The following is a 10368-nucleotide window of genomic DNA, read 5'->3' as shown; positions in this document are numbered from 1 at the left end:
CACACACACACACACACTGAGTGTTGGCATTGGAAAGGGTTAGATTGATAGGTTTAGGGGGGTCACAGCCTTTCAGAAAAATGGAACAGCAAGAGGAGTCCTTGGATTTCAGGCATGGTGGCACATGCCTGCAATTTCAGTACTTGGGAGGCTGAAATAGGAGGATCACTGGGTCAAGGACAGCCTCAGCAACAGAGTAAGACTCTCAGCACCCTAGTGAGACCCTTTTTTGAAAACAAAATACAAGCTGGGTGTGGTGGCTCAGGCTTGTACTACCAGTACTCGAGAGGCGGAGACAGGAAGATCGCAGGTTCACAGCCAGCCTCTGCTGTTTAGTATAGCCCTCTGCAACTTAGTGAGATGTCCCAAATAAAGAAGAATAAGTTGGGCTGGAGGTATGGATCAGAGGTAGGATAAATACCCTGAGTTCCTTTCCCAGTACTGAATAAAAATAAAAAAATACAAAGGGCTGGGGCTGTAGTTCAGATATAGAATGCTTTTGGGTTCAATTCTCAGTGAGTCTCAGTAGTTCCTTTGAGCACGTGCGCTCGCGCTCGCTCTCTCGCTCTCTCTCTCTCTCTCTCTCTCTCTCTCTCTCTCTCTCTTTCTCTGTCTTATTCCCTGATTTTGCCAAAGAAAAGGCATTGTCAGGTTTGAGAATTAGGGAAAATGCTCAGAGAAGAGACTGATAGGAGATGAGAGTGGAGAGGGATGTGGGGTTTTAAGGAACATGTTGAATGTTCTTTATCCGTCTTTAATTGTAGTGGAAAACCATGACGGATTTTAGGCAGGAGAGTGATTAACATAGTATAGTTGAGTGAGGTAACTCTAGTTGCTTTGTGTCTCGAGAAGAGATTGAAGATGGAAAAAAGAAGAACACAGAGACAATTAAGGTGCCGGATCAGTATATCTGACGAGACAAACCAACGGCACAGCTCTGGGCATAAAACAAAGAGGAGATGAATTTGGAAATTTAATGTGGAGCCGTCTTTACTCTTATGATATAGAGATATAGAGGTTGAAGGAATTAGGGAAGATTCAGACAAAAACCTTTTTTGGGTTTGAACAGCTGGGTACTTTAGAGGTGTTATTTAGTGAAATAGAACATTTGAGAAATGGGCAGACTTATTGGGACAAGAATCAAGAGCTATGTTTTAGATCCAGTAAGTTTGAGATAGATGCTAAACAACAGAGACCCAAGATCAGTTAGGTTGTGCAAGAATTTGCTGATTCAGGCTGAAGACATAAGTGTGGGCATCACTAGCAGACCAATATTTAAAAATCCCATCGTGGAGATGGAAAAAAGAGTGTTCAGGACTGAACTCCAAGTCATTCCAACATAGAGGCTTCAGGTGTGGAGATGAGGAACAGCAAAAGAGTTGGAGAAGGAGTAAGGAACCAGGAGGGTGTGGTAAGAAGCCAGGAAAGGAGAATATTTCAAGAGGGGAGGGGTGTACTGTGCAAATGCTACTGCACGGTTGAGGAACATGAAGTTACTGAAGGGTCCATTGGATTTGGTCATCAATTATTGGCAGTTTTGATAAATAGCACTGTGGTGCTGGGGGACAAAATCCAGATTATAGAATAATGACAATGTAAGTAGGAGGCAAGAAGGTGAGCTTGGTGAGTGAATGAAACATATTTATTAAGTTTTGCTCTGTACAAGAACAAGAAACTCTAGTTATGGCATGATAAATAGAAGACCCTGGAGTCCAGGCAGTGGTGGTATGCTGATGGGAATTATCCAGTTGAGGGGAAAAATTGCTGATGAGGTGAGAGGAAGCAGAATAATTATAGGAGTTAGAGCTTTTGTGAAGGCAAGTGATCTGGAACCTAAGTTTAATAGGAGCAGGGACACTCATCCATCGTAATAGGAAGAGAGTAGAGAGTGTAGATTTAGGTGTAGGTTGGTTTGCAGAGCTGATGATGAGAAGATAAGGACATTTTTGGTAACATACATTTTCTCAGTGAAGAACGAAGTGAGAATATCAGCTGCTGAGGTAGAGCATGTATGGATGGGTGTGTGTAGTTGGGGATGTAGCTGCGTGTCTGAGAGTGGGGACTGATGCATGGCCCAGGAAAATGAGACTTAAGGCAGTGGAGGACAAGGAAGATGGGATTAGTCCTAACCAGGTCTTAGAGGAGGAGGGGACAGCCTTTGAAAGCTGTGGCTCCTGAGTGCTTAGCTCAGCTCCTTGGAGGAGGGGGGCAGGGCAGTGGCCTCCTGTGTAGTTGGTAGTGGATGATGCTCTGGAGAGAGGGATTTGGGATTCTCTACCCCACCTTGTGGGCTTGTGCTAGCCTTTTGAATGAACTGTTACAGTGAGTACTCAATAAATGGATTGATTAGCTATTACTAATTAGGAGGACTGAGGCTTAGAGAAAACAAGAGTTTTTCCCAGAGCCCTAAAGGATCTTCGGATGAATCAGTGACCAAATGAGCAGAGCCCTGAGTACATGCCCCTGTCATGAAACCTGAGACCTGTTGGAATCTTGGACTGTGACAGATGTGCTTGTCCCCCTGTAGCAGAGCAGAATAAGAGTTCCTTCCTCCTGACTCTCAGCTTCTCTTTGGACAGGCTGGACATCAACACCAACACCTACACATCTCAGGACCTCAAGAGTGCGCTGGCCAAATTCAAGGAGGGAGCAGATATGGAGAGTTCAAAGGAAGACAAAGTATGTAACCTTCTTTCCAGTTAGTGTGAGCCTGTAGCATCATGGTGCTGGTATTTTTGCACAGGAGGGAATCTTTTTTCAAAGCTTTTGCAAAAAAGCTTTTTGCAAAAATATAATCATATTGTAAAATAATTTGAAGGGCCACTAAAGACAAACCCTTTATAGACTATTTAAAAAAAACAGTGCAGGGAACATTTCTGTCTAGTTTAGCAACTTAGTGAGGCTGTCAGCAACTTAGTGAGACCTTGTTTCAAAATAAGAAATAAAATAGGGTTAGGGGTATTGCTCAGAAGTATAATGCCCCTAGGCTCAGTGTTCAACACACACACACACACACACACACACACACACACACACACACACACACACTTGACTGGGACAAGTAGATAATTGAAGTACCCCCTCCCCCAGTTCTAAATTTCTCTACATCTTAAGGGAAGGAGAAGGGAAAAGATTTAGAATCACAGCCCTTAATGTCTGTGCTCCCAGGTTCAGACTTCATCAGAAATAAATCCTGCAACCTGTCAGTCCTTGAAAGAATCTCTTCCAGTGGCCACTTTGGAGACTTCTCAAAGCTTTCCCTTCCTCCTTTCTACCACATAGTCCCTTTTGCCTTTGTTTACTTCTCTTATATGTTAATTGAAGAAGTCTTAGGTCCTTCGGATCCTTTAGAACTGAGTATTTCTGAGACAAATGAACTTTTGTAGAGGGGTAGTGTCGACCTATCTGAGATGTGTTAATGTGCAGGCCAAGTCTCCGTGTCTTTGCTCATCTCACCAAGGTCCCCCTGTAGCAGAGCAAAATGCCTTTGGTGGAGAATATGAGCAGTGTGGGAAGGTAAGGAGCAGGGTGGCAGCAGCAGCAGCAGTGGGTGAATGAAGGAGCTTCCGTCCTATCACACATGTATTATGTGGGGTGGGATTGGGGGGTGAGGAAGAGCAAATCTACTACCTGGTGAAGGTGAGGCCAGGAGAGGAGAGTGTGCATGGCTAGTGCCCAGGGTAGGGCTCTGGTCCCTTCCCCCTCACCACCCCTTCACTGTGGGTACCATGGGGGCTGATGGGAACACCAAAGTCACTCTGGTTCCATATCTTCTCTGTGTGTGGAAGAACCCCTTTCACTTCTCTCTGTTCTCCTGAGAACTACAATTGGATTTTTCTTTTCTCAGGTAATAGTATTTTCCTCTCATAATTCAGTAAGTGTAAGAAAGTATAAGTATGAAAAGATTTGCAAAATATAAAAGCAAAAGATATTTTTTTATTCTCTCTCTCTCTCTCTCTCTTTACAGTTCTGGGGCTTGAACTCAGGGGCATTCTACCTCTGAGTTATACCCCAACCCCCATATTTTATTCCTTTATTTGAAACAGGGTCTCACTAAGTTGCAAAGGGCCTCACAAGTAGATTATATGTTTTCTGTTTTTTTTTTTTTTTTTTTTACAATTAAATCCTTTCTCCTTGCAAGGGAATCTCAATACCAACATCCACATGCACCATCCCAGTTCTCGCTGATTCAGTAAACTGCTCACTTCTGTGATGGTAACTATACTCTTTCCTTATTTCTTGGAGCTTATGTTATTAGCTCCTTCATTGAGGTGCTGGGTCCTGAAGTTCTTCTCCTGCTTTTACCTGGAGCCTGTTTGGACTGACTCAGCTTCTTGTCAGTGGGCTATCAGCACTGGTCTGGGACTGGCAAATAAATAGACTTGAAGAAGGTTTTGGAGTTTCCTAAATATCTCATGCTCATGGCTACAGGTATCTTTATACTTTTAGCATATTTTATAAAACCTAATCCTTTGAGGTATATTTAAGCATAGGATGCCACTTTTGCAGTTTCTCAGAATAGCTCTATCTCACCCAGCACATTTAGGTTGTTATTGTTGAATCTTGTCCATATATCCCTCTCTTACTAAATATATAGATATTCCTCAGTGAATTATGTCTTGTCGGCTGTTTTTCACCTTTATTTTACAAATGTTACATTTTAAAATATGGCCTTCTTAAGCTTCTGATTCTAGAAGGATATGGTAGATTCATTTTCCCTATTCCACTAAAGATAACCAAAAACCCTGGATATAACATAAAAGCAAGTATAGAAACCCTCTTAAAAAGTGGCAAATTGGGGGACTTCCAGGAAGATGGCGACTGAGAGAAGCGGGGCTTAAGAGCCCTGCTAACAACCAATCTCCATTACCACAAAATCAGCGTCTTTCATAGCCAGAAAACACCATCACCAGAGAAACAAAAAAAATCACCAGGCTCCAGAGAGAAAGCAGACTGAGAACAGAGCTCAGAGCCACAGAGGAGATACACCGGCCTCACGCCCGAAGACGCGGCAGCAGCGCCATACTGCCAGCGACAGCGGAGAGTTCCCTGGACTGCTACAGCAAGCCGAGGTGAGCCGCTGCGGAGCAGCCAGGCGGGATATTTCGGCGCAGGGAGCATCTAAAGCTCCCAGTGGCTGAGCTCAGCACACGCTGCAGGGACTCAGAGTGGAACTCAAAACCAAGAAGAAATAAGCCAGCCTCACAGCCAAGGGCGTAGCAGCAGCGCCATATTGCCACCGGCAGCAGCAGCAGCAAATTCACCGAGTCCAGTACAGCTACATCTGCGAACTCAAGAACAGTGAGTCAAATTGCGGGCCACAGAGGAGAAATCCAGTACTTTACTCCCTGGGACTTGACCCAGTGGGGGAGTGGCGGTGGCAGAGATATCACACCATAGGAGAACGTGCAACCTGGCACCCACCATAGTTTAAAGCAGCCTCTATCGACTCCCTGGGTCGGAGACTCTGTGATACAACCCAGTAAAGGAGTAGTGGGGTCTGAGATACTACAGACTCGAGATCCAGAGCACCTTAAGTGAAGCTGTAGTGACCCAGGGAAGAACCCAGAGAAGGCACAAACTTCCAAAATCATGGGAAAGAGGAATAACACTGGAGCAATGAATGCCCACAACCCCACAACATCAGAACCCGATAAAACAGAAAATCAGAGATTTCTAGAAGATCAAATCAGGAAAATAACTGTAGAAATAATAGAGGTGCTTCGAAAAGAACTCAGAGAGAGCCAAAAAGAGATAAAGGATGCAATTAATGAAGTAAAGGCCTCAATTCAAAGCACAAACAACTGATTAGACCACATGGAGAACAGAATCTCGCTCTTAGAAGATGATCATTCCAAAAATGAACGCATAGTTTCTAATCTAGAAAAAAATATCCAACAGCAGGAATCTGACATTGAAAAAATATGGGCCCATTTTAAGAGAGCTAACCTAAGAATAATCGGAATAGAGGAGGGAAAAGAAAGTGAAACCAAAGGGATCAACAATCTCTTCAAGGAAGTAATAGCAGAAAATTTTCCAAACATAGAGCAAGAGGTTGATACACAGGTCCAGGAAACTTATAGAACTCCCTTTAGACAGGATCGGAGAAGAGGATCCCCACGCCACATAATTGTCAAAATGACCAATGTGGAAGCCAAGCAGAGAATCTTAAAGGCAACAAAAACAAAAGGCCAAGTGACATTCAGAGGCAAACCAATTAGAATCACTCCAGACTTCCCAAACCAAGTCATGAGAGCCAGAAGGGCTTGGAGTAACATATTCCAAACTCTGAAAGAAAACAACTTCCAGCCAAAAATTTCCTACCTGGCAAAACTTTCTATCAAATTAGATGGAGAAATAAGAAGCCTCCATGACAAACAAAAACTGAAGGAATTTATGTCTTCAAAACCAGCACTAGAGAAAATACTCAAAGAGATTAACTACAAAGAAGAAATAGGTAACACACACCAGAACCAGAGAAACAAGATTTTCCATCCAACAGACAACTAAGATTGGTTATCTGTGGAGATTCATTATTTATGTTAGTCTTTTACCTATCTCTAAATTGTATTGTTTGCCTTTATTGTTGTTAATTTCTAGGATTTCTAGTTGGAATATTAATATACCTTCAGATATAGCATTTGGAAATATTTTATCCAATTCTATTAGTAACTTTTAACTCTGTTTACATTGTCTTTGGATATACAATTTTTTTTTATTTTTTAGGGAGTTTGTATACTCTTCTGTTGCCTGTGCCATTGAAATCATATCCAAGAAATCACTGCCAATTTCAATGTTGTGAGGTTTTATGACCCAGATTTTCTCCTAAAGTTTATAGTCTTAAGATTTATATTTAGGTCTTTTATCTATTTTGAGTTAATATTTGTATATGGGATTAGGTAAGGGTCCAATTTTATTCTTTTCCATGTAATTATTATTTTTCAACAATATTTAGTTAAAAGATTATTATTTCCACCACCAAATGTTCGTGGAAACCTTGTCAAAAATAACTTGACAATATAGGGAAGAATTTAGCTCTAGGCTTGTATTTAACTCCAATGGTTTATATATCTGCCTTTAGAACAGTACTACACTGTTTTAATTATTGTAGCTTTATATGGTTTGAAATCAGAAAATATATAGCTTCTAGCTTTGTTCTTTTTCAAGATCGTTTTGGGTGTCTAGAATCCATATTCCATATTAGGATAGATTTTTTTTCTGAAAAATAAATATATAAATATATGATAGTTTCACCTAAAAAAATAGGATAAAAATATTCTCTGGTAAGAAAGAAAGCAAAAAGAAATATTGAAATGTTATCTTTAAGTCATCAAAAGCTTGGTATCAGACAAATGAAACTGTTATGTGAGATTATCATTTTTAATTTTGGATAAATTGCTATAATACTAGATGTCAACCACTAAGCCAAGCATGGGAAGGAGGGATGGGGAGAGAATGGGGTGGGGATCAGGTGGGGGCTGACTGGGTGATGTGTGCATGTATGTCTACAAAAGTTTGTATCCCACTATGATGTATGAATACAGTGCACCAATAAAAAAAAAAAAGTGGCAAATTGGGTAGGGACCTTGCAACTTGTGGCATGGCATACAATGAGTTCCATGGGTTTTCTCTCAGCTCTCTATATCCCAGGCTGGGCACTGGAGAATCTTAAAACCTGGAAATGCCAACAGATACAGATATTTTAAAGGTCTAAGAAAAGCCAGCTCTTTCTAGATAAAAGCATGGAAAAAGGGAAGTCTAACAGGATAAAAACCTACTCTAGTCAAAGATCTGGAAATCCCACATAGAACATGCCATTAGATATACCCTGGATTATAAAAAAATTTTAAACAAATTTAAAGAGAACTGATATAAAAATCATGTTCTCTGACCATAAGGGAATCAAACTAGAAACAAGCAAAAGATAGCAGGAAAATCTTCAAACATTTTTGTCAGAATAAATCTCAAGGGAAGTAAAATATATATGTACACACACACACACACACACACACACACAATTTATTAAAAGTAGTAGAAGTAGTAGAATACAAATAAAGCTGAAAGGGAAATTTTAGCACTAAATGCTTCTATTATAGAAAAGTAAAGTCTCAACTCTATAATAGCGGTTCAACCTCAAGGAAACTAGAAGATGATCAAAATAAGCTTAAAGCAGGAAGAAGGGAAGAAATAATAAAGTGCAGGACTCAATGGAATTGAAAACAAATACAGTAGAGAAAATAAGGAAAACCAAAAGGTGATAAATCTGGCAAGACTGCCCATAAAAAGCAATTAAGATACAAATTAACAATATCAGAAATGAAACCACGAATATCATTACAGAGCCTGCACACATTAAAAGGAAACCAAGAGAATACTATGAACAACGCTATGCACATAAATTTGACATCTTGTACAAATGATTCCAGTTCTTTTAAAAGGACATCCTAACAGCCAGGTGTGGTTGATGCATGCCTGTAATCCCAGTACTTGGAAGGCTGAGAGAAGGATCTCAGGTTCAAAGCCAGCCTCAGCACCTTAGCAAGGCCCTCGGCAACTTAGCAAGACCCTGTTTCTAAATAAAAAATAAAATAGGGCTGGGGGTATAACTTGGAGGTAGAATGCCCTTGAGTTCAATACCCAGCACTCCTTCCAAAAAAGACATACTACCCAAATTTACCCAGTCTGAAATAATCTAAAGAGTCCTATAACCATTCAATTTGTAGTGAAAACCCTTCCAAAAAAGAAGATAACTGGATATATCTACCAAACACTTAAAAATAATTAACATAAATTCTGTACAATCTTTTCCAGAAAATGGAAACAGAAGAAACACTTTCCAGATTATGAGGCTAGTATTACACTGATAACTAAGCCAAAGTCCAAAAGCATCTATGGACTAATACCCCTCATGAACATATCTATAAGAATCTTTAACAAGAGCTACAAAGTTTTCTTTAAAATGCTTGCACAAGCCGGGTGTGGTGACACACACTTGCAATCCCAGCATTTGGGAGGCTGAGATAGGAGGATCGTGGTTCATGGACAGCCTCAGCTACTTAGTGAGGCCTTCTGCAACTTAGTGAGACCCTGTTTCAAAATAAAGAATAAAAAATAGGGTAGGGGGTATAGCTCGGAGGTCAAATGCCCCTGGGTTCCATCCCTAAACCTGCAAAAATAAATAAATAAATAAATAAATAAATAAATAAATAAATAAATAAACAAATAAAAATGCTTGCACAATACTTCAGGCATTGTTAACATTCAGTAAATAGTTTCTTCTGAAAAAAAGATATTAGCAATTTAAGCCCAACAATTGATAAAAATCATTATACATTACAACAGAGTAGAGTTTATTATGTGAATTGAAGACCAGTTCAATGTATAAAACCAATCAGTGGAACCCACCATATCACCAGGCTAAAGAAAAATCACCTCATCATGTATTCATTGGTATATAAAGAGTATTTGACCAACTTCACAACCACTTATGATTAAAAACTAAGAAACCAGCCAGGTTTCTACCCTCCTTAACTTAGAACCTGTTTCAAAATAAAACATAGGGATTGGGGGTGTAGCTAAGGAGTAGAATGCCTCTGGGTTAAATCCCTAGTGCCATGAAAGAAAAGAAAAAAGAAACAAACTAAAAACTAAGGCTGAGCGTGGTGGCACACTTTTGTAATCCCAGTACTTGGGAGGCTGAGACAGGAGGATTTCAGGTTTGTGGCCATCCTCAGCTATTTAGTTAGGGCCTGCAACTTAGACCCTGTTTCAAAATAAATAATAGGGCTGGGTGTGTAGCTACGAGGTAGAATGCTCCTGGATTTAATCCTCAGTACCACAAACAAAAAACAAAGTACACACACACACACACACACACACACACACACACCCCTAGGAATAGAAACCTTTCTCAGTTTAGTAAAGTACAATCTACAAGAAGTCGATGTCCAATGTCATACATAATCATACAAAACTAAATATTTTGCCATTCAGATCAGGAACAAAGCAGGTATGAAGTCACCACCATTCAGCACAGTCCTAGCCAATGCAGTAAGACAAGAGAAGGAAATAAAAGCCACATAATTTGAAAAGGAAGAAATGAAACTGTCCCTATTTTAGATGATAAGATTCCCATGTATGAATCCTAGAGAACCTTCAAAAACATAAAACAAAACAACCTTCTAGAATTAATGAACTCAGCTAGGTTACAGGATATAAAACCAATAGAAATCCATAGTATTTCTCTCTCCTAGCAATGAAAATATGAAAATTAAAACTAAAAGCACAAAAGCATTTACAGTTGTTTTCCTCAAAAGTAAATAATTATGAGTTAATCCAACAAGACATGTATGGAATCTATGTGCTGAA

The 10368-nt window shown here is 40.0% G+C and overlaps 1 protein-coding gene across 1 annotated transcript in view; it reads left to right on the top strand.

The window, feature by feature from the left end:
• Positions 1 to 10368, top strand: part of SIL1 (SIL1 nucleotide exchange factor) — a gene marked incomplete at both ends in the record, with an annotated part of 220062 nt that overhangs the window by 96133 nt on the left and 113561 nt on the right. The window contains one exon of the mRNA XM_080693749.1: positions 2580 to 2679. Coding sequence (XP_080549875.1) covers positions 2580 to 2679 — 100 coding nt within the window. The remainder of the gene's footprint in view (positions 1 to 2579; positions 2680 to 10368) is intronic.

The sequence above is a fragment of the Muscardinus avellanarius genome (genome assembly GCF_963383645.1).
Source record: "Muscardinus avellanarius genome assembly, chromosome: 1".
NCBI lineage: Eukaryota > Metazoa > Chordata > Mammalia > Rodentia > Gliridae > Muscardinus > Muscardinus avellanarius.
The sequence above is the reverse complement of the archived record's forward strand: the minus strand, read 5'-3'. Positions and strand labels throughout refer to the sequence as shown.